Source organism: Neodiprion lecontei, chromosome 1 (assembly GCF_021901455.1).
Source record: "Neodiprion lecontei isolate iyNeoLeco1 chromosome 1, iyNeoLeco1.1, whole genome shotgun sequence".
Classification (NCBI taxonomy): Eukaryota; Metazoa; Arthropoda; class Insecta; order Hymenoptera; family Diprionidae; genus Neodiprion; species Neodiprion lecontei.
In genome coordinates, this window is record NC_060260.1 from 655,353 (window position 1) to 681,960 (window position 26,608).

At 46.1% G+C, this 26,608-nt stretch overlaps 2 protein-coding genes across 2 annotated transcripts; both read left to right on the forward strand.

Annotated features, from left to right (window-relative positions):
• Nucleotides 1-331: 331 nt before the first annotated feature.
• Nucleotides 332-2,459, forward strand: LOC107228054 (UDP-glucosyltransferase 2). The gene is made up of 3 exons (XM_015669399.2): nucleotides 332-1,491; nucleotides 1,784-2,003; nucleotides 2,086-2,459. Exons 1-3 carry the CDS (start codon nucleotides 444-446, stop codon nucleotides 2,363-2,365), a joined length of 1,548 nt encoding a protein of 515 aa, XP_015524885.1. The 5' UTR covers nucleotides 332-443; the 3' UTR covers nucleotides 2,366-2,459.
• A 616-nt stretch (nucleotides 2,460-3,075) lies between these two features.
• LOC107228055 (putative sodium/calcium exchanger 7) lies at nucleotides 3,076-5,754 on the forward strand. The gene is made up of 9 exons (XM_046738300.1): nucleotides 3,076-3,132; nucleotides 3,217-3,434; nucleotides 3,506-3,831; nucleotides 3,895-3,975; nucleotides 4,068-4,187; nucleotides 4,316-4,639; nucleotides 4,736-4,854; nucleotides 4,925-5,078; nucleotides 5,396-5,754. The coding sequence occupies exons 1-9, from the start codon at nucleotides 3,076-3,078 to the stop codon at nucleotides 5,752-5,754; spliced, it is 1,758 nt and encodes a 585-aa protein (XP_046594256.1).
• Nucleotides 5,755-26,608: the final 20,854 nt, after the last annotated feature.

Genomic DNA, 26,608 nt, shown 5'->3' on the forward strand with positions numbered 1-26,608 from the left:
GTGCATGAGGGAATGATCTATGCAATATTATAAAAATTGTCGTTTGGACTTCTTTATCGTTTTTCTTCAGCTTTATACGACATGTTTTTCAATTTTCAACGGATATATAGAAATTTTGTTCAATATAAAAAATTATGGTAAAAGTCTCACTGAAATTTATGAATTTTATAAGAAATACTCATCTATAAACAAGACTGTTTGAACAGTTGGCACAAGCTGTGTTCTGGTGTAATAAATTATGCATCAAGTTAACAATAAGCGATATTACGTCTGTTTCGCCTTATTCGCAAAGTACTTTTCGCTTCCAGCCAACTTGTATTCAAGGTTAAGCCAGGCGTAACTGCAGTGGACTGCAGCAAAGCTACCGGCAGTTGTGTCGCCGGAGTTCGAGAGTCGTGTACGCAATATTGAAACGTCTACAAGCTTGCTGGCTGACTCAGAGGATGAAATACCTCGTGTTTTCGCTGTGGGTGATAAGTTGTTCGCAGTGTTTTAGCGAAGCTTCGAAGATCCTGGCTATAATGCCGCTCCACGCCAAGAGTCATTACGTTCCGTTCGAGCCTCTCCTGAAAAGGCTGGCGGAAAGAGGGCACGAGGTTCGAGTCGTGTCGCACTTTCCTCAAAAGGTGAAAATCCCGAACCTTACCGACGTTGACATCTCGGCCAGCCTGCCTCCACGGATCGGCTCGATGGACCTCGGCGTAGTAGAGAACTTCACCCTATGGACAAACGCTAAGTATTTATGGAAAAACGGCGTCGGTATCTGCAGGCCGGTATTCGAGCATCCCGGGGTTAAGGAGCTTCTGGATACCAAAGAGCGGTTCGATCTGACGATCTTCGAGATATTCGGGACCGATTGCTTCCTGGGGTTTGCAGAAAAATTCGGAACCCCCTTCGTCGGCGTCACTTCCAGCATCGCCATGCCCTGGCTGCCCGACGCTTTGTCCAATCCTGACAATCCCAGCTACATTCCACACTTTTTCAGCCGATACCCCGGCCACATGAGCTTCCACGAGAGACTCCTCAACGCGGTTTACCTTCTGGCTTTAAAGATCGGCTACAGATTCTACTCGGATCAGCCGAGCTACGAGATCGCCAAGTCTTACTTCGGCCCCGATCTCCCGCCTCTCGACGTCCTTCGGTCCAAGGTCGGTCTGGTTCTCGTAAACGGGCATCATTCGGTGACCAGCCCGCGGGCCATGGCACCTGGAGTGAAGGAAGTCGGCGGTATACACATTCCGAGTTCCGGTCCGGCCCGGCTCCCGAGAGAGTTGAAGGAATATTTGGACTCGGCAGTGGAAGGTGTCGTGTATTTCAGCATAGGTTCCGTTCTGAATAGCACGACGTTTCCGCCGAAGAATCTGGCTATTCTTCGGGAAGCGTTCGGTCAACTCCCGCAGCGCGTGCTATGGAAATGCGACGAACGGGAGATGCCGCAATTACCGAGAAACGTGAAATGCTTCGATTGGGTGCCGCAGCTCTCAGTTCTCTGTATGTCCGCCCCACACCCTTGCCGTCCCACTGAAAACATAACTACGTACATATACATATATACCTATATGTATACGTGTGTATAACGTGTAATCCAATCGTTCCGTACCCTTTGAGAAATCTGCAAACTTTGATCTTGCCCGACGGCCGATGATCCAATCAGCCGTGAGAATCGAAATTGCTGCCCCTTCTCCCTTCCCCCTCCCTCAGCCATTTCTCGGCCATTCGCGGTGAATTCCATTTCGACTATTGATACAGATTATATTGTAACATTTCTGCTTTTCGCTTGCAGGCCATCCGAACGTTCGCGTTTTCTTCAGCCACGGAGGGCTCCTCAGCACTCAGGAGGCCGTGTACTGCGGAGTGCCGATTCTCGGAATGCCAATTTATGGGGACCAATTTGCCAACGTAGCCCATAGCGTGGAGCAGGGCTACGCCCTGATGACGGACTTCTACAATCCATCCCACGACAATATCTACGGGAACTTGAAGGCATTGCTGACCGACAACAGGTGAAGTGAATCCCGATCTTGATGGCATTTTTCGATTCAGCCAACCTCGGGCTTCCCCGACTTTTCTTACCCTGTTTTTCAGGTACACCGAGCGCGTCAGGCAAGCCTCGAGGAGATTTCGCGACCGGCCGCAGGCTCCACTTGAGGAAGCCGTCTTCTGGGTCGAGTATATTCTACGTCACGGGCCGAGGGCTCTCAGGACTGCAGCATCCGAGCTAGCCTGGTATCAGTATCTACTCTTGGATGTTGTTGCCGGCGTATTATTTGGCTTGGTGTTCTTTTTCTGGATTATTAATAAACTTTTATGCGCGATTTTTCGTCGCCGGAAATGTCCAGTCGAAGATAAGAAGAAAAAGAATTGAAGGAGCTGTTTGTTCGTAAAAATAAGAAGTGTTTTTAAATGTTGTGTGTTTACCGTGATTGCCAATTGAAATAAAGGACCGCAGCCTGCCCATGTCGAAACTCCTGTTAATGTAAAGCCAATAAGAATGAGACAGAATACCCTAGATGTCTGCAATTGTCGGGGAGTTCAGCCAAGACGTGGTATGTGAACGAGCGCAGCATCACGATGCTTATTTCTACACGCGTACGTAACTTTGTATTTTACAAAGTGATAGCTGGTTAGCTAGTAGAAAAAGTTTCTGCATAATTCTGCATTGTATCTTTGCCTGGTCCTACTATAAATGTGCAGCTATGCAAAGGCAAAGCGAGAACCGGAAGTTCACTTCTCATTCTCCACTGTTCCGCTTTGCACACAATTCGCAATTCTCTACGAAATAATAAAATCACCCTAGAAATTACAAAAACCTGTGGTAGTCAGACTCGTCTCTCGCACTTAATAAATGTGCACACGTAGCTAGTTGAGAACGTTGTGTAACGTTGAATCCAGTTTATAAAATTTTCACTTTGAAACGTTTGAGAAGTGAAAAAAAGTAAAAGATCATAAGTTTGGTACATTCGTCGTGTATTGTTTTATCGACATGTCGCTTGCACTGTAATGATCGAGCTGAAAGGTTATAAGGTTAGGTTGTAGGTTGTAGTCTCCGCGAAGTTTGGGGAAAAACATTTTTAAATGGCCTCAGATCTTCCGCCGATTATCGCCAGACATGGTGGCCCTGAGATAGATGAGGTAAGAATTCGTTGGCGGAAATAGTTTCTTTGGTAGACGACTGTGGCATTCGCGAGAGCACACTGTTCTCTGAAACTCTTTCAGGACGATTGCGGCTACGTATGGCAAATCCCAGCCGCAGAAAGGTGCCAGTGGACGAAGGAAACGCAAGACTGCCTTACGGACGCGGCGATACAGTACATACCCGGTTTGTTCTGCGCATTTTCGTCGGAGAACACGGCGTTAATCACTCTTGGAATTATTCTGTACATGCTGTGGCTCCTTTACTTGTTCCTCATCCTAGGAACTACCGCCGACAACTTGTAAGGGATGGCATAAGACGCGAAAGCGCCCCAGATTACATGTGGCTTGACGAAAATTTTCCTCAAAACAGCTTTTGCCCCGCTCTGAGCATAATCGCCGAGATAATGCACCTCTCGGACAACATCGCCGGGGTGACGATCCTCGCCTTCGGTAACGGAGCACCCGACATCTTCACGGCCCTCGTCGCTCCCGCCGAGGAGACGGTCGTCATGTTCAACGAGCTCATTGGCGCCGGGGTCTTCGTTACCACGGTCATAGCCGGTTCCATAGCCGTCGTCCAGCCGTTTAGAGTAAAGTTTCGCCCGTACATCCGCGACACCACGTTCTACGTCGGTGCCGTATGCTGGATAGCCTACGTTATCGGCGACGAGTCCGTTCACATATGGGAAGCCATGAGTACGTTCTTCCAAGTGTTTTTTCCAAACCCGTAAAACGGATCTTATTCTTCGTTATTCCAAGGTCTCATTTTCGTGTACGTCGGATTTATCGTGGTCGTTGTCATTGGGCAGATGATTGATAATAGAAAAAACGTGACACAAGGTTGGTATGACACAAGTACCGATCCAGTCTCATGCCTGCGGATTCCGTCAGCCTTCGTGACAGAAATGTCCCTAACTGAGCTCTGAATTCAGATCGAATACCGAGCCTGTACGACCGCACCGTGTTGAAAACTTACTTGGTTAACCGGGACGAAACTCTCATCCCACGGCTACCCACACGCGCCAAGGCTGTCGGATTACAATCAAAACTGGGTAAGTTCGACGACGCTGAATCTCTTCGCTTCGATCGTCAATTTAGCCAAGATCAACTGCACGGTCCGAAGAGCATCCTCCGAACGCGACGGTAGTCTTACCATCTTGAATCCATGCGTTATATTCAGACATCGTGTTGGACGTTGAGCGGAAGAATGCCTTGGCCAAAGATGACACGACGGAGGATTCGAGCGTCGACGACGGCGCTTCTCGCCGACCTCAGGGACTCTATCGAGAATTCCTCTTCGACGTTTCGCCCATGAACATGGAGGACTGGTCGGAGGCTTCGAAGTGTACGCGCATTTACATAATCCTTCGAGCGATCCCTATGGCCTTCCTACAGTTCCTGATCCCCGTGGTCAATCAGACCGCGGTGAAACGAGGCTGGTCGAAGCTCCTCAACTGCACCCAGCTCTGCATCACGCCTGTAGCCATTACTTTTCTATTTGACGGTAACGAGGATCTACTTTCGAAATTAATGAGTCAACAATCGAACAGTCAGACAGAGTAATGAGCTAACCGTGTGTATTTTGTCTTGAGATATTCAGTTTGGTCGTACTCCATTGGTCCCGTTCCTTTGTACGGATTGGTTTTGGTGCTCGGGATCAGCGGCGGGGTGTTCGTTTTCCTTACAACTGACCTGGACAGAGTGCCGAAGTTTCACAACGTGAGGCGGAATTAGCAGCTTCGTAAGTTTAAATGTCTTGAACAGGCGATTCACTCAGTAATGAATTCAGGCATTCGCGTTCCTGGGATTCTTCGCAGCGATGGCAGTTGTATATTTGATAGCTAAGGAAGTCTACTCGGTTCTCCACACAATAGGGACTGCTTTGAAAATATCCGACAGCACTTTGGGAATGATGTTTCTTGCATGGGGAAACAGCATCGGTGGTGAGTCATCAAAATTCTCGAGAATAAGGAACGTTGTCCCTCCACATGTACATACCCTGCATGAAAATCCATTCGGTCAGTTCATTGAGAATTTTCACCTTCATTCCCATTCTATCGGTGGATCACTGGACTCCTCTGGAGAAACTGGAAAGGGGGATTTGTGAGATACGATCTATAAAAAAAAAAAAAAAAATAAATAAAAATCCTCAAGACAGATTCACTCCACCTCTACAGCCACATTAGCATATAAATCCGTCAAGATTGACGTGGCGTCGGATCAAAGTGGAACGGAGCACTCCATTTTATCATTGTTTCAGACCTCATATCAAACGTGGCGATAGCAAAGCGGGGCTATCCTCGAATGGGGTTCGCCGCCTGCTTCGGAGGGCCGTTGTTCAACACCCTCTTGGGCATGGGTCTCACCTACGGAATCGCTGCGGCAAAACACGATGACCTGCGAACTCACGTAAGAGCCAGCGCTATGGGCCCCGGGTGCATAGCCTTTCTGCTGTGCTCGCTCATGGCCTCGGCCTCTTACCTTACCACTACCGGTTACCTCGCCCGACGATCCTACGGCTTCATGCTCTACAGCATTTACTTCATGTTCATGCTAATATGCATTCTCAGCGAGATTGGCTTCATTCATCCCCTGGGGTCAGATCACAGGGATGACTGAAAGCAGCCTTTTTCTTGCAACAATCGTGCGATACATGTACGCAGAATGACATTGTATCGTATTATATAAATGTGTAACATATATAGGTAGAAAGTAGATGGCCGTGGTGATAAGAAGCGTTGAATAAAATTTGAACGGCATTTTGTGAATTTGAACTTCCGTTTTTCCACATTTCGAGCCCGATTTGCAACGAGGCTGAAGCCAGTATCCAGAATTAGCAGCCAAACGTTCCAATGTTCATTAGAATAAATGGGTGGTGAAGTCCGAAAATCTAAATTTTATGAAATACTTTGAACCCCCAATACCTTAACAGAATCATGAGGATAAAGCTGAAGTACATTTTTCTATTTCCAAAAAGATTTCAACACGTTTCACTGGTAACTCTCTTTTCTAGCTTGAGCTTGATGAATTTGCAACGTACGTTTTGTAGCCGCGCTGGCCACTCGGAACGTGACACCTGCACTCCGATGTTTCGTCGAAATGAAACGTTTACCATTCATTTATTCGTTGTTTATTTGATTCGACCCCTCGCTACGTACCCAAACAAGCATACAAATCCTCCCCTTTCGGTATTTATAAAAGCATGTAACAACGATTGTTGCTAATCTTTACAATATTTTTTTTTCCGAGGATTCAAAATCGAATGTCAGTTTCTACCGCAGTTCTCGAATAAGGCATATCGATAATTATATCACACTGTATAGTTTTTAGGTATCCCGAAGATTCACTCGCGCGATTATCATTGCATTTGAAAGGCTACTACATATTGAGGTTTAATAGTTTTTGGTTATTTTTAAATTTGCTAAATTTTTCCCCTTATGCTTCGCGTTACAGAACTGGGTTCAGCTGTAAAATTTTACGCTTTTCCGCACTTAACGCAGATGTCCTGTGTTTGTTCTGAGCTTGGATCGCTTCACTTAAAAGGACAGGGATCGAGAAATAAATGTATAAAAAAGAGGTCGAAATGCTCGCCAAACAATACGAACCCTGTCCCTCTGCCACTCTTCTACTCTAATGTCTACCCTCATCGGCACGGCACGGCGACGCCGAGCTATACGTATTACGGTTTATTGAATTTCAAATTCAACTCAGGTATCCTGTCTCTTGTTTTTCCTTCGATTTTTTGTTTTACTACTATATGGGTATGTGCGTATAAAATTCTGACATAATGCGAAGTTTGGAAGCGTTCAATTTTCCGGCGAATTTGAATTCCTTGAACTTACAAACGTGCAGCATATTTGCTGTATTTGAAGCATAAGCGTTATCTCTATATATATGTAAATTTGCCGGAGGGCAAATTTTCCTTTTATTCTCTATCCAAGGAAATCTGTTCACCGTTCGTTTCGAACGGTCAAACATCTGTATTTCCTCCACAGGTATTTACCCTTGTGGGATTAAATACGATGGCGGGTTGTCGAAATGGATGGGATAAAATTAAATCCGCGTGTCAAAGTTTGAAGGACAGATCCCTGATCCGCGTTCTGAATTTGATGCAATTAACAAACGTCGAAATGGCGAGGGATGGATGGAAAGTTGAACGAGTGATGGAATATAAACTTCGGTGTAGAGAGACGTCGAAAAGTTTGCAGGTTATACGACGATGGTTGCTGGCTGGGCGTGTGCCGTTATCGATACCATTTCGCCAAATACACGTAGCCATAGCCATCGCACAGGCATGGGTGCAGTTTGATGGAAAAAGTTTTTTCCTTTCGGACGATGGAATGGCGAAGTGCTCATCTATCTACGGTAAACACTTCTCGCAAGCTCGAGAATAAATTTTTACCAAGATTTTATGCCCCTTCTCGTGCGAGGCTCGGGGAAAGGGTGGCGTCGAGGTTCTTTGACACGGGGTAAGTATATATGTATAATAGGGTAGGCACCGCGATTGGTCGAAAATGGTTATGATTTCCGAACCGGCGAACAGACCTTAACCCTTTCAGTCACAGAAGCCACTGTAGTGGCAAACTTTCCTTTTCTTCGTTTTTTTATACTCCATGTAAAATCGTACATTCTTCTTGCATGTTCAGGTAAAGAAAATTCTTAAACTTAAGAATGATTAGGATTTTTCGCGAATCTATAATTGTTACTAATCCTCGTAAATAAATATGTGCACAAGATATCGCATTTTCGTGAACGAAATTCGTTAGCGGAGAAATTTGATAATAATAAACGTAGGTATATTAAAAACGCTTGGCATTCATTGCTTGACAAACAGAGATCTCAGAACGGACATTAAATTTACAAAATTCAACGCATAGGGGTAGTTTTCACCCACCTTAGGGATGCATATAGATAATATTGGGATTTGCTCCTATTCCCGGCCTAAATTTGTACTGTCTCAAAGTAAATATTTATATAAATGTCATTCAAGTCCACTTTCTAAAACCATGTTGATAATTCATCCTGTTTTCACCCCATTTTAGGGGTCGTTTTTGGTTTGATCTGGTTTTGACATCACGTACGGTTTCAGTCTCGAAAAATACATAGGAAACGTACAATTGCACTTCCATGTCAAAAAAATTGATTCGCCTGACCGAAAGGGTTAAGAGCCGCCATCAAGCGGCGCATATTCCTTAGGATTGGCGATGAGTAGCTGATGCAGGACTCCGCGAATTTAAGAGCCTGCAGCAGGGAGAGGATCTCACTGCAGATTTACGTCAGCAGCACCGGTCGCCCCGGAAGTTTGTGAGTCAGCTCGAGGGCCGTCCGGGACGCGTCTCCCTAGCTGCACGTATTCGACATAGATCGCAGCGCGTATGTATTCCATTGTGCACGAGTATTCCGTGTTTCCATGCGGATAGTCCGGCGCGGCCGTTAAGGGGGCCGCAATATTCGGAAACCGCTGACGCGGCCCTTCTCCCTTCTCTTTGTCAGGTTCTTGCGGCCCGGCATTGAATCGGCCATCGGCGTCGTCGGACATTGAATATCATACTACATTATACGTGCACGTCAGCCGAAACTCGAAACTCGAGTCATTCCCGTCCCCATCGCCCTCCGAAAGCTGCGGGAAATTTATTCGTATCTGAAGCCGAACGACTGGATTGAAGATAGGAATAAAAAAAAAAAAATTAAATAAATGCTGGGATAAAAACGAAGAACTCTGTTCGTATGGGTTGAGTGAAAATTTCATCCGGACTATTTCGCGGGCGATATTAATGAGGAATTTTTAGGTATATAGGTGCTTCGTTTTGTTTACTGCCTCGTTCCAAGGTGGGACGGGTATCGGTAAACGTCGATCGGTCGATGGAAAATGGTGAAATACGAATGGAATCGCGGAGCTTTAGGGGCAAATGGAATCCCAAAATGGAACTGAAATCGCGAACAGCCGTTGGTAATTTGTACGGTTCGTCAGGCACGGGGATACATTACACCTACACGTGCGTACGAATGGTTGTGCAACATCAATGGGCAAGGCCGATTTAATTTTCAACCTCGATAAACAACGAACGCCGTTCCTGCTGCTGCACGGGCTCTAAAAATCTATTATATTTATAGAAAATTGGAGCGTAAAGCATGGAGTCGAAATAGTAAAAACAAGTTGAACGGCGTGGCGGTGGCCGCGTGTTCGGTGGCTCGGAAAAATTGGCAAACAAATTGCACGGTCGAAGATATCGGGGCACCGAGCTCTGGCCGTGCAAAAAGACAAATGGATAATATCGGACATTGCCTGTCGTAAATTTGATCGGGAACTACTGGTCCGCGCAGTTGCAGTGCAGCGGTTTGCAGTCTCTGCCCCTGCGGATATAGGTAGGTTTATATCTGCCGTTTGATATTGCGCGTACCTATCCTGGCAGCCGCCAGCCACCGTTATTCCGGATATTTGAAAGCTTTCATCCCGTCAGCACGCCGCCGTGTCTTTTCGAATTTCTCAGCTGTGTATTTAACGCGTACGACCGATGACGTACTCCGCAAGCCCTTATGCTTCGAGTGAAATTAGTGGTATAGCAAGGCCGATTCTTCGTACAGATCCGGAGAAAAACCTCACCTAAAAAAGAACGCTTTGTGTCCGAGCGGTCAAGTGACTGAAATGTAGACGTCTGTACGATGTCGGTATCGGGATCTGTGCGCAGAAACGATACTAATATACTACTGAAATTCTTGGCCAAAAACCGACGGACGCAGAAAAGAAGATAACGATTAGAAAAAAGATGTATCGATGCAACTGTAACGACTTGAGCGTCGTTTATTCTGAATGAGAGGAACGGAGAAGAAGATTTGCGAGTGCGAAGAGAGACTGAGCACGTGATGCAACCGATTCCGAGAAATAAGTTCTGACAAGACGCGAATTCGACACGTTTAGAATTTTCCACCGAAACCGAATCTGTATTTTTGCCATTTATCAACGTCAGTTGCCTCTGCTGCGCTTGGAGTTGTGCATTAATTGTCTGATAGACAGCTGGATGGGGTAATAATTCACGTAGCAATAGCTGAGAGGATAAGGTGCATACCTATACCGCCAAGATTTGGTTGGTTGGAAACATGATTCGGTCCAGTTCGCAGTGAGGAAAATTTTCCTATCACTTTTTACGAGTATTTTATTCGGTAAGCCTTTAAAATTGATGGTTCGATATGATCCAGCGCTTTTCCTCTCTCCTTCCCCCTTCACCCCTATCGTTTTCCCCTCTAAGTTTGATACTCTGCCTGGAAATATATATTACATTATACCTGTATAATATATCGAAATCTGATAGAATATATTACAAGTGTGAGATATTACGGCTCGTATTACTACGAGAAAAGCGAAATTGGAAATAACGGAACAATGATAAATCTCGGATTTATATACGTGTTTTCGAGCGGCACCTTTGTCGTGATTTACGTCCCAGTTCTTGCGAAAGTCTTTATTGAATCGCCTCCTTTTGCCTCCGTAACAAGAGAGCAAGAAAATCAAGGATAGGTATACGAGTATAATGTATACACGGTTCTGCAGTCTGCTTTAATTTTTCTTCGGTATTCTACACAGCGATCGTGAAATGAGATCAAAATCGATTTACAACGCCGCCCACCGAATTTATAACGAGAGCAATAAAAGGATGGATCACCTCATCGAATATTTACGCTGTAAGAGTTTGAATAGAAGACGCCGAAGACTTAACATCGAATTAGTACCTCGTAGTCCATATTTGAATTTATCCTTTCGCTTGTCATCTACTCAATTTTCTTTTCTTTCAACATAAATTTCGTTATTACTAAACAAAGTCTAGTCACATTTTTTTCTAAAACTGTGAGTCAAAACATTACAAGTTTGGCAAGTTTATAACAATGAAAAGTGAAAAGCCATATACCAAAATGAGATCTGTGTAACGAAAATTGCGGAACCGTCTTAGACAATAATAAAGAATAGTAAAAACTGAGAAAAACCAAAAAAACAAAAATTGTTTTTGATTGAAGAAAAGACTAGTCACAGAAGAATGGTCACAAAAAATCATTTGACAACGAGCATTATGTACATATAAAAGGCGTCTTTTAATCTTGCGAATGAATGGCTGGAAGAATGAATGATTAAAAATAATCAGTATTTGCAATTTTATTTATATCATATAAACACCCCAGATTTATTCATTTGTCAAACAATGAAGAAGGTATGTACAGTTTTCATAAAAACAGGATAATTCACTCGAAATTTCTATAATAAAACGACATTGACCGATTTTAATCTAGAAAAACAGGTTTGGACAATTTTCTTTATAGTTTACACCTTGTGTCTAGAATAATAAGTTTTTCGCTTTTTTTTTGTGTGCGTTTGTTTCCTTTCGATGCGTAAAATTTCTTAAAAATCAACCATAAACGTCACAATGCATCACGCTTAATGCCGGGCTTGATCTTAATACAACAGCAAAATTCGATTGACCGGGGTAAAACTACGGCGAAAATTGCGAAAACCCGTAAGATGGAATTGCGAAAACTCGGCGCAAAAAATTCCCGGTGACCTGCATTGCTTTTCTTTTCTGCAGCCTCTCGACTCGCCGCTCTCTCCTTCTCTCTCTCGCTCTCACTCCAAATACTCCAAGGCCCTCATTCCTCTTCCCACGTTGAGTTAGCCGGTTCTCGCGTCACGTTTCCACGACTCTGCCAATGTAAGCAGCAATTCGCGGTCCTCAAAGCTCGCTTCCGAGCTCCACCCTCGAACACATTGGACAGGAAAACCTTCTACATGCCCTCTGGGTGGTAGGTACGTCGGGTAGAACCTCGGTCTATTTACGCGGGTGTATTACCATCGCGAGCGTTTCGTACAACCCCAAGCTGTCGAGCGATGTACGGTGGAAACCAGCTACACACCTGATGGGCGCTAAGCAGGCCTCGAATATGAATTCTAGGTAACGATTAAGCCTTTTCGTCTAGTTAGGTATACAAGGTCGGTTCTGGATACAGATTCGCACACCGATATTTATCGAGACTTGGCCAAGACGCAAGCCTTTTTCTAGAATTCAAGCCACTCAGAGTAGGGGGATTCCAACTGTTTGGGTATTTCAGAAAAAGGGTTGCGTCCACCTAATTCGTTTTCACTATGCGCACTGAATTGCCAGCGGTTCGCGAGCCGAGCACTCGGCTTGACGCACATTTCGATCCTTGTCATTCTCCTTCCATACATACCTACTCTGTGGATTTCGGTTTTTATAACCATCGCTGAATTACGAAGGAGGATGGGCTTCCTCTGCAATCGTTCATGGTATTGACCACGACAATTATACTCTATACGATTGTCACCGCGCTGCGATACTCAATTCCTCGAGCCTCGGTTCTGGTACACCGAGTACGTATACAGACTCGGTTAGCATGTCAAAGATGGAGGGCGTCAGCAGTGCCGAGTATATAACATATCGCTGAGTATGTCATGTGTGTGCTCGGTGGCTGAGATGCCTACTCGGCTGTGCTGCCAGGGTTGACTGTAAAGTCGCGTTGTACCCGACATGCAGAGATGCTCGAGGATTCTTGGCGTGCCGCACGGCGGGTACGCGGCTTTCGACTACCGTCGTCAAAGCGGAGAGGTGCTTTCGTTGGAACACTCCGCGAGAACTAGAACTCGGGGACGGGACGCGAGTCGCTCGCTGTGTATACTTGTAATTACAACTGACTTTGATCTCTCTGTTTGTACTATCTTTTTACCTCCGCCCACCCGCAGTCTCTTTTTTCATTCATTTTTACGCCCTGCATTTCACGGACCGCGGATCGTTAACGACGAAACATTATACACACCCGCGTGAGGTGAATTACTTGAGATGAATCCTCGAGAATGAAAGGGTTTCGTTTAGCCGCGATCAGGCCTTGAGGCGTTGAAAAACTCGGCGTCCACTTTGGCCCGGATGTTGTTAATGAGAGAATCCACCCGAGAGCATCACCGGGGAATTTCGCGTTATAGTCGTCCAGCAGCTAGTGGGAAGTGAGCGAACGCGTCTAATTGATGGCCGATACTTAGTCGATCCGCGAGGGGTTCGCGCGGATCAAGTGGACCCGGGACAAAGCTCAGATCTTCGAGGACACGGATCCTCCTCGTAGAACGTGACTTTGTCATCAGTCGACGGAATCGTCCGAGCGAACGTTTCCTCTGCTCGAATTACGGATGCGAGGGCAAGGTGCCCGCTATCCGGCAGCCATCCGGCAGCCATCCGCGACACCTTGCGCTCCAGCTCCTCGCATTGTAAAACGTGGAACAAGACGCTTCTTGGTCCGGGCTTATCGACACCCCTCGATTTACTGCCACCCCTACCGCAGGCACGCGGCACCATCGACTCGTCGCAGACGAATCTCCGAACTGATTATTCTAAGCCAATCGATCGAGCAATAACGGCGTGTAGGTACCGAGTGAGCAACATCGAAGATCCTGCGATCCGATCTTGATACCGCATTTCCGCATTTCGCGTTGCTCGAATAACCGGGGTAACGACTCTCCCGGGCTTGAATCCCGATGGTTCCAGGACAATCCCTGTACTGCAGTTTCAGCGCAGAGTTATAGGGATCCAAGATTTACTCTGGCAGTTGGCTCTCGCTAATGTAACGAGATTAGATACAACTGTCGATACATCGGCATACGTGCGTGTACGGGGCGCAGGTGTGCAGGGACGGAAAGCCGTTCCCTCTGCGATCGGACCAAACGAATGGCTGCGGACGCTTTTTGTCCGTTCTCATAGTTGCGCGTCATCATTTTATTTTTCAAGCGCAATCGCCCGTACCCGAGGGAAAATTGTAACCTGTGCCCCCGGCTGCGGGGAGGACCGTACGCTGCAGCAAATTTTCACCCCACCCGTTGTTTTCCGCCGCAGTTCTGCACGTATACGCTGTTCAAACTTTGAAACTTGGTTACTTTCCGCACCTGCAAGACTTTATTCATTGTAATTAAGGTTCAGAGGATCTAGGTATAATAATCGGAGAATCGCGCTGCTGTGGTAATAATATGTACCTAGTAATATGTCGTAAATATTCCCGAGGCAGCGTGTAATATTAGTAAAGAAGCTCGAGTTCTTTCGGAAACTCCGCCGCAGGATGCGTCAGCGGAGCTTATTGTGATCGGAACGAGTCTGTGGGAGTAAATCCTAACGGAGCATAACGGAAGTCAACAAAGGGTGTCTCAGGACCGACTCGGTGGACGGTCGGCGATGCCTTCCTCGTTTTCGTAGCTGCACGGATGCCGGCCATAGAATGCCGATGCACGATCGGAGCCAGCAGCCAGCCATACGCCGTAATGGACTGGCTTGAGTGGATGTCTGCGGAATATCCCGCAATGAAAAAAGGGGGAAAACACGATAGGAAGAGGAGAAGGGAGAGAGAGGAAAAATAAAACTACCCACCGACGGCAAACGGGCGGAGTTGGCTCGATGCGTGACAGGTTTTTTGATAGATATTTTCCTCGGGATCGCTGGCTGATCTATGGCCTATGCTCTCCGGACTCCGCCAGCTTCCCTGCAGCGTGTGCGCCTGTTAGTATTTACCGCGTCCGTTCGCCTGCAGATACATACTTCTGTAATACCAGTCGACGCCATTCTACACTCTGAGCTTATCGTTAGAAACCGAAACGAATATATTCGTTTCGGTTTTCACGCTGTCTCGCTGGACCAAAGTTTTCATGCGAAATGGCGTCCTGACGTTGGTTTTGCACTCGATGCCAACGCAAACATTAACGAAGTTGTGAGATAAGGCACCGGGCTTATCGATGCTTTCGAATCTCGTTTTGGAAGGTTAAGGATATTTCTGAAAAAGATATCTGCAGACACCTACGCGTTTCGGCCGGAACATTTTCTCCCGAGGTTTTTTTACGGGCACCTCGATTCAGAAACGGATTCATCTCTTCCTGTGACCCATGGAACAAATTTCCGCGAAGTCGGGCGAACGGTCAAGGGCCTTGAAACGAGGAAAACTTAACGGTTGACCGACAGCCGTTAGGAATAGGGAGCGCTAAAATCTTCATGCCACGAGTACGAGACTAAATTTTTGAATCGAAATGCGGTAGATGTATTTGAGATTTTTAAAGTCATATTGTTCACCTTTCCACGCAGTAAAAAACTCGGTACGCAATCAAGCGGTTGAACGCTAACGAGGCTCTACCGTAAGAGGCTAATGTGTTCTCCTTAAAACACGGCGATATTTTTCTTCTCGAGTTCGACAAGCTCGCATTTCGCATAGAAATTGGCATGCAAATCGTAAGCCGAGACGGCTGGTGCAGCAAAAGGCAGAAGGGGGCGAGTAAACAGGCTTGAACATCCGGGATCAGCCTCTCTGCGCCCGTCGCTTCCGGTAAGCTGTTGCACCACGTTGTGCATGTAAGCCGACGCGCTATAACGCCGTAGAAACAAAGAGTTACCACTGAGCGAAAGAGAGCGCGAAGTGCAGGGGAAAAAACCTTCCAGGGGATGCTGAACCTGGTAGATCCCTCGAAACGAGTGCAAGCGAGGCTTTCGAGTGGCATTCGGGCGAAATCCTGAACGATGCAGGTAATCGTATGCGAATATTATTGTTGCACCAATGCTGGTGCAGAGGAAGGATTTTCTCCTGCTTCGTTGCCGGAGCTTGCAGCCAGTCTCGTCGAGGCTGAATTTTTTATTGATCTTGATTTTGAACGGCCAAGTGCGGTGCGGGGCGAGTGGCAAACGACGACGTCGAGTTTACTCCGGTAAAGACTTTGGAGGGAGGGATAAATTTTATTTAGAAATCGGCAGACCGAACTCGAACCTTCGCTGCGTTTTCACGGGTCGTGAAATAATTTTCCTCTTCAGAACGGAGCGCGGGCAGAAAGCAAGAAGACGTCATTAAGTCTTAATTATTCTTTGCTCTTCGTATGCGTATGCATGTGTATATACCTACATTAGGCTGAAAAAATATAAATTTGTTTGTGCCCGCCGACCCGCAGGTTTGTCTGTATCTACGTCCGCCCGCCTGCCCAACTCGTTATGAATGCACATAACTTAGCGTCTTTTTTAATCACAATGTATTGCCGTGAGAATTAATTCAAATTAACGAATCTTTTGTGAGCGAGAAATGAGAGGGGAGAAGGTGAGGAGGGAAAGCTGGAAAGGACGAAGGTAAATAAGTTACTTTTTACGAGTTACCCATAAAAGCTTTCCAACCGTTTCTTATCGTTCAAGAATCCGACGAATGCTAATTATTTACCGTGCGAAAATAATCCATTCGAATTATTTTACGCCCAGGCCACGTGTCGGACGAACAATTGGCTAAGATTGTCACTCGAGCATTTTGAACTTTTGATTTATTAGTCCAGAGACGTTTTCACTCCCTCCAATCCGTTGGCGAGCTTCTCTTGTGTAATAAATCGTTACCGAAGAGTTTCGCCAGTCTAGATAATCCCCAGTCGGTGAAAGGTTTCCTGAAAGATTATGACGCATCGTCAGAGATTAAACTCGCAGTATTGAAACAGGTGGTCGTCTCGCGGAGATTTCCACCAGGGGTGAAGAAGGTAAGAAGAGGTTTTTACGAAAAGTGGTAACGGTATTTTACACGTGCTTAGACGAATTGGATTCAAACAGAGTTATCATTTTTTTCGTTGTTATTAGCGTGTAAAATGGTTATCAACGTTCGAACCGCAGGAGTGCGAGAACCCGGCTATAGAAAATCGCTGGACCCGGTTGTGCTACGCAACGGGAAATTAATGTTATGCATGCAAATTATATTCCGGGGTCTGCTGGTATTATTTAAATTATACGGGACATCTTAAATCTTAATTAAATCACATTCACAGCTGTTACGCGACTGGTAACCACAAAACTCGGTAACGTATTAACGGTGCTAATGACAAAACCAACCTGCCCCTCGGCCAGCTGCCCTAATTACGCCAGATTCAACGTCACGCTGTCAAGCTCCACTCGATTTTCGACGGAACTCTCATCGATGTCTCGTTATTCCAGTTCCCTTTGATGTGCTTCGCTGAAATCCGATGGTTAACGACTGACTCCGGATCAGTCCAAAAAACTCGGGGCGAAAATTTTGCCACAATTGCGATACCACCAATAGTTTCGGAGTAACACTAACAATAAGTGCGTAAACTAAGAGAGTTCTGGATACAGATTCCGTAACCGACGTTTCTTAGCGAAGACACATACCTAATCGGGCTGAAACTATGGTAAAGCAAAGTGAATCGCCGTTAAGGTAGAGCAACGAAATAATCCGATGATTGATAAACTCAGCCAGAGTTTAAATATCCCACTCTCGAAAATTCTAGAAAAAGGTTTGCGTCTTGGCAAAGAAGTGTCGGTAACGGAATCTGCATATATATAATTCTCATGACTTACATACTACAGCGCGTCAAGTAGTAATGCCTTGTATTTTTCAAAGCTCACATGATACGGGCATTGGATAAGGTTTGGAAAAAAAACAGTGCAATTGTGTGACCGGGATACAGGATCGCGTGGAGGGATCACGATACGCGACACCACGGATTCTGACGGTCGCGAGGTTCAGAAGTGGAAATCCAAATGAAATCTTGGAAGTGCCTTGCATGCATTTCGCACGGCTATTCGAGAGACGGATCAATTTTCTGAACGCGACGACGACGAAGATGGCGAAGGAGGAAGCGAACGGTGAAATGAAACGGAATAAGACGGTATAAAATGAAATCCCTTATTGTTTCCGGGCGCCGGGTTTATTATTGTTTCCTTATATTCAGCGCGCCTACGTCAAGCTTAGGTATAATACATTTCTGCATCCTTTCGAAACGCGGCGATTCCTCGAGCGAAAATTCACGTCGTTCCTCCCCAAATTCCCGCGAGCCCTTTTCACCGTGCCGGATGAAATAGGAACGTCGTCCACCTTCGCGAATAAATTATGTGGCAAGTTTTATGGCGCTGGATAAAAAGTGATAAGGATAACGGCAGCTCGGCCAAATGCCATGCCAGGGAACATCGCGAAGGCGCGTAGCCTTGCGTGGATAGTAAATGAAATTCCTTCTTGTATCACTGGACATCTGGCCGAGGGCCCCTCTCTCGGCCCCTTCGCATTTTCCTGGAATGCCATTAAAAAGGTAATATCGTGGATGGCGAGGATGCGCCGCGACTCAGCTCTACACTTATAGGTTGTACCTTCTTGTATGCCGACCTCCGACGGTCCGTGCTTCGGAACTCCCGTTGATCAGTGATGCGCATGAACCGGGAAACATGTTTTCAACATCAGCTGCAGCGACGCCAAATAACTAAGGAAATCTGCGCATCAAAATGTCTTCGATCTCTGAACGATAGCGTGATAAAGTCACGTGGCATGTTCGGGTTTAATACAGATGTAAGAACCGTTCAAAATTGTCGATAAATATCGTTAGGAAAATTGTTGATGGAACAAAAAAGTAAGTTGAGAAATAAGAAGTTTTCTTTGGTCAGCGTTTTCTTCCATATATATGTATAGTTACACGTAACTCAACCAGGTTGTGTACATATAGGCATATATAAATGTTGGCGACGTAGGGCGTATAACCGATGGCCATGGCCCTGCGTTTACACACACACGCACGTCCGTATAATACATGTACACATGCGCCGGGTTAGGAATTCCAGACATATTTGCGGAGAGGTCGAGGTCACTTAACCGACACTTATTCGAGGCGATCACAGCCGCCCGTTTGCTCGGCATCCCGCCTGCCTGATATCGTTTTCTGAGTGCCAATAATACACAGGTCCGGTAATATTTCCACCGGGGAAGTCGGCTGCTCGCGGGTTTGGCTCGCGGGATCTGCCAAGGTCAGGTGGAACGATTCGGAGCAAATCGTTCAAGATCTCATTTTTTCACATTTTCCAAGGAGCACCCGGACTCCGGGTCTGTCGCAATGTCGGCCTGCGGGAGCTTGAGTCGATTGGAAAATCTGAAGGTAGGGTATGTAAGTTTTGCATATTGTATTCTCGAGTATTCCGACGGGTATATTCGTATAATAAGTGTATCGGAAAACTGGATCCACGCGTATTAGATACGCGGGGCCGGCCCGACGCGGGTTTTCCGAACGATCAAAATAATAAAAATAATAAAGGCAGGCCGGTCGGATTCCGCCCGTTCGCATAATATCGAAATTTCTATGCGAAACTCACGCCTCCGTTGGCGGAAGGCGGGCGCGTGATCCCGGAAAAGAGTCAGCCGAACCTTTCGCATTTCGCGGGGACGATTGCAAGGAGGGACGGGGGGGGGGGGGGAGAAGGAACAGGTACGCGGTCCTATTTTGACAGGATGGCGGGGGAGGTAAAGAAAATATCGAGGGGGTGGAAACCGCGGTACCCGCGCCGGGGCGGCATTAAAATATATCGAACTACGACGACACGTCGGCGGCGTGAAAATATCGCGACAGGACCTAAGTAAATACGAACAAGCCTCGAGGAAGGCTCTCGACTCGATTTCATTCCCGCCGTAGCGAGTCCGCTGCATGCGAATCGTGATTCGAAGGAGGGAGTAAAACGCGCCTGTTATTCCCTCCGGCGATCTTGACGCTCCGCAAAGCACGCGAGCTTTGTCGAAGCTCTCGTCCCGGCTGACCGCGGCTGCCGATCATCCGTCGGAATCGTCGACGGTGGTAAAGGGCGAATTTTCCCGCGACGTGCCCTTCGCTTCGATTTCGATCCGCCTCCGCATGCAGGCGGCTCGGGTTTAAAATTGAGTTTTATCTCTTAGGTTTATGGTTATTGAAAGAACTGTTCCGAAAGCTAACTTGGCAACGGGGTGTCGTAACGTAAATCCTACCGGTGATAGATACGGGGAGTGAGACGGTGTTGGTGCCACGATATCGAGCCTATATATGTCTTTTATTCGAGTACGGTTAAACTTTGAACTTTCCCCCGATTCTCGAACCCGCCCCTTCGACCCGATCGAAAAACACCCCGAGCTACGAATATCGCGAGGAAACGCCCGCGGGAAATCTCCGCATGATTTTCGAGCGGTCATGCGGTCATCGTCGAAGTTTTTTCGACGCCTCAGCGTCGCTCCAACGAATGATTACACCGGTAAACATGAGTTTTGAATCTGGGTTCTAGATGTCAAATTTTGACTTCTTCCACGTAACTAACTAATAAATGAAAAGATAGTTTTATCAGACAAAGTTTGCTTTTGTAGAATCCAGAACGATATTTCGGATTTTAAGAAAAATCACCTATTTTATAAAACATTTATTGTGAATAACAGTTAAACAAACTTCAGTTTTGCATTTAAATCACTTTTATTAAAAAGAATCGAAATTTATTCATCCCAATAAAAACTCAAAAGTAATTGATTTTTTTTTTTATTGACGTGTGTTAAGGGTACCAATTGACACACTCGGAGAAAGAAAAAAAGACGAACAATCATCGCATTTCGTGAGCAGTAATACATATTTACGTGGTGAACTGCTCTAGAATTACAGTTTCCCAGACAGTGTTTATCTACGATTCACTATAAAAAATATTACGCTAATTATTATGAAATGTGGATGACTTCCCTCAGGTAACTATAGTTCTTCTCTGGTTGCAGCAGGATCGTCGGTGACAAAGAAAGTCGAAAAAAGATAGGTACACGTTTCATCCATCTCCCGGGGATAATTTCCGTCGATTTCTTCCACGTCATAGTTCCGGGAGTCGGTTCAAAGTGAACCTTTGGCGATGTTTGTCGCAGCCCTTGATTATCGTCGCGGCCGCGTTTGACGGATGCGCGGCGTTTATAATCAAGGGACGAAACAGCGGAGCCAACAGCAGGAGAGAAAAAAATACATATTCCGGTGCACATGGGCGGCGTATTTTTTTTTCATATCGACCATTTTACACGGCGGCGAGACTGACAATGAGAATCGAATACCTACGAGCTAAATTTTGGAAAAACTCAGTGCCGGATGATACAGGGACGATTATCAACGGCGTATCGGACAGGCAAGGAGGACATAATTCTTCTCTTCGGGATCAGATTGATCCTCTCGTAGCTCGCAGAAATCCACGAGTCGTTGATCACTTACGGCGGGTGTACAACCACTTCCGAGGGTCCTGGTTCTCCAGCTTTTTCTCCATTTCCCTTCCTCCCCCTGCCCCGCCCCCGAGAGGGCTGCGACGCGTCTTTACGGGCATACACCCTTTGCAAGAAATTACTGCATGTTTCTCGACGCCCGCGGATGGGAGGCCCGGCAAGAATCCGCGGCCTTCTTTACGGCTAAGTGTATAGCGAGAGCTTTTGCCGGGAGATGGGAGTAATTTATACGGTCTGGGAGGCAGGCGGGCTTCGCCGAGGCTTTTCGACATATTTAGAATTCAAGATTTTCTCAGAGAAGGCTTTAGGCCCCGATCCTTTTAGTGCCGAGAGAGAAAAAGGTCTTTCAATCTGTCGCTATAAAACCCCTACGAGGTCAAATTTTTTCGCTGTCATATTTCTTCTTCACTCATCATTTATTTTTTTTTTTATTTTTCTTCTTCTTTATTCCTCTTTTCTTATTCCAAAGAGATTTGCAAACTTATCAAACTGCATAATGTATCTCATGGGCGCTGAATCGAGGCTTACAGGTACAACCTACGCGAGGTAGGTATACGCACATTTGATCCTCGGATAAATACTTGATCAGCGAGTTCAGCCCGGGTCTATGGCGACCCTTTTCCCAGCCAGTCAGCCGATAGCCAGGCGGGCAAACATCCGCTCCTCGAGTGTCTGCAAAAGATCGTCCGCACAGATCCTCCTGGGACAACAACGAGCAGGGTGGATGAAAAATTAGTCCATCGCTACCGCGTGTCTTGCTTTCGAAGCGCAATATTTTTCCTTCTTGAAAAAACGATATTGTTTCCATAATATATATACATCGGGTTGGTCCTCAGTAGGGTTGTTTTTGAATTTTAACGCTTCCAGGAGCTTTGACGGTTGCGAATTAATAAAAAAATATTCCCTGAAAATTTGAGCTCTTTACGTCAATTCCAAGATAATCCGCTTTGCAATCGAAGCATCTTATAGAAATAACATGGAAAAAAATTTCTTTTCCTCTTTGACATTTTATAAGTCTTTGACGCATATACCGAAAATAATGGAGTATATTTTTCTAGAGAATTGAACGCTTTACAAAAAAGCTCCGATACATGAATTTCGTAAATTAAAGCGTTCGTATGTATTCGTCAAAGACTTATCAAATTTCAAAGAGCGAAATAACCTTTTTCCCATTAATGTAGAGAGGTGAAATTTTCAGGGAATTTTTTTAAAATTAATTCGAAAGCTTTCAAGTTCCTGGGAGCATGAGAATTCTAAAAAAGAAACCCAATTAAAGACCACCCTAATATACATATATCGAATATTTTTTTACAATTGTATAACGTTAACCGTGGAATACGATCAAGTAATAATTACATATCGGCAGGGGAATTGCTAATTTGACAGGAAATTATCCTTCTCCCAACATCGAATTCCCGAATCCGGGAATCGGAAATAGAACATCCTGAAACGTGCACGGGAATAATCGAGTAAAATCTGCCTTGGTTTGCAGCGAATCTGTGGGCACTGCGTTAAATAACGATCCACGGCCCGAGCTGCAGGGAAGGACGTGCAGGGGCATGGGGGGGGGGGGGGGGGGAGGAGGGGGGGGGGGAGCATCGAATTATTAAATTGCGTTCACCCGAAAAAATTGATGGGCACTCGATTCCGGTTGATCGAATTTAGAGAATCAATTCGCTGTCAATAATCCGAACGACAGCTCTTCTATGTTACGAGGGTTTGTCTTCGCGAGGCAATCCCGACGTCCTGAACGTGTGAACTTCAATCTCGCGAAGCTTGCCTCGACAATTATGCAGAATACCGTGTATAATAATGCATCATGCCTGATCGAGGATATCGAATCTCTGCAGAAACGAGACGAGTGGAAGACGCGTAGGTCGTGATAACGGATAGTTTAGATCTCGTTTAATTAAAACTTATTCAATTTCAGCTGATCCGATGAGCTTAGCTATAAAGAAACGCCATATTTTTCCTATCTGCCATTCGTCTCCGGCAACTTTCCGCTTCAGAGGTTAACCGGATTTACTCCGCGCGGCAATTTCTAACCGAAGTTGAAAGTCGTCGATCTCCGCGCGGAGTCGCCTGCAATGGAAATGAAAATATACACCATAACCAGTTACCGGGATTCTCATTTTTTGGTTATTGGTAAAAAAGAAAGAAACGTTTGTTAATTCCGACTGTTTTTTTTTTTTTTTTTTATCTTTCACAATTTTGCTTTGCAAATGGGTATACGGATGGTTGCCGGGACGCAGTTTTTTCAGGATCCACTGGCGTAATCGCAATTCCACCCGAGTTCTGACACCTTCTTTTCAGTCGGGACAACCTAACTGAGATCCGACCAGTTACCGGGGCCCTTATTACGGCCCTGAGGGAAAATCGAGGCCGGCATGTGGGGATTAAATCAATCAATAAAACACGGCTAACCAATGCCGGAGGGAAAATCCGGGGGAATTTGGGAAGGGAGGAGATCGAGTCGCGTGCGGAGTGATCCGGGCGCTGATAACGCTCTGCGAACTTGGAGGATGGATGGCTTAACGCGGCGGTCGGATCAAGCCGGGCTGCAGGCCAGTCGAGGCTCCTCAGGAGGAGCCAATCTCGATAAACCGAGTGTGGGGATAGGAGGTGAAACGGAAACACCGATATCGAGACGCGCGCGGAGGGAGAGATAAATGGACCGACGCGACGGCGGCTGCTGATTCAGGGAAACAAGACGTTGTTGCCTGCACGGCGAAATGAAAGAGTATAAATCCCGCGAATGCGAGCTATGACGAACTCTTCCACCTTACCACCCTCCGAGGCCTGCGAGATTGGCTGTTTAACTCGGGCGATTTATCCACAAATTCTTACTTCCGGCGTCATTTTTCAATCCTATGCGTATAATTGTGTCGGGGCGGGGCTGTAATTCCGAATTTGAAAAGTCACGAAAGTGCCAAGATCCGAATTGCTTCGTCGGCGAAGCTTAAAGTGAAGAAATCAGGCTTTCGAATTGTCCGAAATCCGACGCTCAAAGTTCCGAAAGTGCGAAAATGAGAAGATTTAAAAATCTGAATCATCGAAATTCCGAATGATCGAAGACTTTCAGTTCTGCGAATTTCTGGCTTCGTGAAATTTCGCCACTTTGATCATTCTTTGTTTTGGATTTCCGATATTTTTACGTTCAAAATCTGTGAGTATATTTTAACTTTCGGAATTTTACTCTATCGAAACTCTAATTCTCGGAATGTTTCTCTATCGTACCTTGAATTTTAGGAAACTTGCGTTTTGGAAACTTGCGTTTGAGCCGTCGGATTTCCAACCATTCGAAACTTTGTTATTCCGTAAAAGTCTAATTTCTTCACGGCAAGTTCGCCCCCAAATAATTCGGAATCAGGGGCTTTCGGTAGTTTTCAAATTCGGAACTTCAACCCCGCCCCATAATATCCATTGCCGGCGAGCTCGACCGAGCGCAGATTTTCATCGAGAACAAATTGACGAGCAAGCGAACGTATACGAGGAGAAAAACCTTATTTCCACGGTTTTCAAAACAGGCCAAACGTCGGAGGCGAATAAATTGGCATTGCGTCTGCATTACGGCAGGCATGTAAATTTACAAATCCGAGCCGCGGGATCAACTCTCCCGATCGGGAGTCGATCAAAGCGTGACGTACGGATGTGAAATATCTTGGAAACACCGGGATACGTAGAGGTGTACAACAATTTTGATTTACGTGTGAGGATGCACGACGCGAGGGTGGTTTTATCTGAGCGGAGGGGGGGGGGGGGGGGGAGGGAAGCTAGAATCGCGGTGGAGCGCATAGCAGTATAACTTACGATCGCCTCGCATGAGCGAGCTTTTTGAAATGCAGTCGAATCAGCGGGAAGCTCGTTGCACGCGAGCTTGCGGCTTTATCTGAGGTACCAGGTCACCGGTTTTCAGTGTCGGGAGAGCGTCGATGGAGCAGAACAATCTCACCCCTCGGGATTTCCCTCGACCTTTTCGTCGCGGGGCTCAGCACCGTGTTCTTCTTGTTTGAAAGAGAGCGCGATCCGGCTTCCACCTGCGTTACCCACATCCGTACATCTTCCTGCACGCGGCTCGAGGGTCGCGACGATGGACCGACGCAGGGTGAATCTCGCAACGCCGAATGGACTGTGTATGTATACGTAACAAATTATCTATGGGGTGTAAAAACGTCGTTGCAAACTTGTCCGCGGGTTGGCCGGCTTTGATCCGTCGAGAAAGGGTCGAAGGGTTCAGCGGTCAAAGGAAGGCCGTTCAACTTATACAGTCACTGGGCCAGAACATCAGTTTGTCTGCGGTGGTTCACGACATTTTTATTTTCCCTCATCCATCGTCTCCGCCTATCTCTTCCTCCCTTATCGCGACCTGGAAGGAAAGATCCGGACCGCGTGTCGCATCAGCGCGGTACAAAAGTGTTTGGATTTCTTTTTTGGCTGTGTTTCTTTTTCTTTCTCTTCTTCTTACCCTTTATTTTTTCTCATTTTTTGCTTTTCCGCTAATTCTCCCGGGATTAAAGTCGACCCCGGTTGCACAAGCGCGTATAAACTTCCCGCTTATCCCGGAGACTGTGTTACGTGAAAAGGACGGGAATGTACTACACGCAGGTACGTAACACGCGCCTACTTTGATTGTATTTAATTAAAGTTTGTTCAGCCGCGACGACGTTTGCTCGACAAGCCTGCGGAGTGTCGAAACGGTCGACCAACAAAGCTCGAAATTTGTGCCGACTCGTGTACCCGCCTACAACGCGGGTGACGAAAAGAAACACGAGGAGGAAGAGAAACATTTACACACAAAAGAGGGGGAGCTCCTGGGTTGCGGTACAAAGGGAGAGACAAGAAGGGAAAAATAATAAAACAGATCGGCGAGTCCTTGGCCAGTCTGACAATGAGTAAGACTCGCTCCTCGAAGTCCTCGAGGGAGAAACAGCGCGATACGCGCCTCGCAAAAAATTTGCGAATCTCCGGAGTCAAGCGAGCTCGTTTGCTTTTAGGGTTTGAATTGGGGAATCCATTCTCCCTTTTTCGCGACACTTCGTCGTATACTTAAATACGTCAGGGGTGTAAAATATGAGGGAGAGAATTTTTATAGAGACAGAGGATTTGCGAACGCGAGAGGAGAGGGACAGAAGATTTTCGAACGCGCGTCCGTTGAAAAGATCGATTCAAATACGTCGCTGATTGCCGAGATACATTAACCGGAAAGATAACCGGCTGATAATCGTCACCCGAGAAATTTGCTCGCAAACTTTGGCCGACTCGGTCGGGTTTATAGCCTGGAAAACAATCGCTTTGTTTCAAGTTCACTTAATTTCTCGCTACAGAGTCGGTGTTTCTCTTCTGTACTACGCCTCGGCGATTTCCGTTTTACGCATAAATTAGTCTGTATAAGAGATATCTTTGTGTTGAATCTCTTGAGGCAATTGGCCAGCCATGACAATGAAAATTCAAT

Coding starts and splice junctions, on each gene's coding strand:
- LOC107228054 (XM_015669399.2), top strand. CDS start 444: ATGAAATACCTCGTGTTTTCGCTGTGGGTGATAAGTTGTTCGCAGTGT. Junction 1,492..1,783: donor GCCGCAGCTCTCAGTTCTCT/GTATGTCCGCCC, acceptor TTTCGCTTGCAG/GCCATCCGAACGTTCGCGTT. Junction 2,004..2,085: donor GCATTGCTGACCGACAACAG/GTGAAGTGAATC, acceptor CCTGTTTTTCAG/GTACACCGAGCGCGTCAGGC.
- LOC107228055 (XM_046738300.1), top strand. CDS start 3,076: ATGGCCTCAGATCTTCCGCCGATTATCGCCAGACATGGTGGCCCTGAG. Junction 3,832..3,894: donor TCACATATGGGAAGCCATGA/GTACGTTCTTCC, acceptor CGTTATTCCAAG/GTCTCATTTTCGTGTACGTC. Junction 3,976..4,067: donor TAGAAAAAACGTGACACAAG/GTTGGTATGACA, acceptor CTCTGAATTCAG/ATCGAATACCGAGCCTGTAC.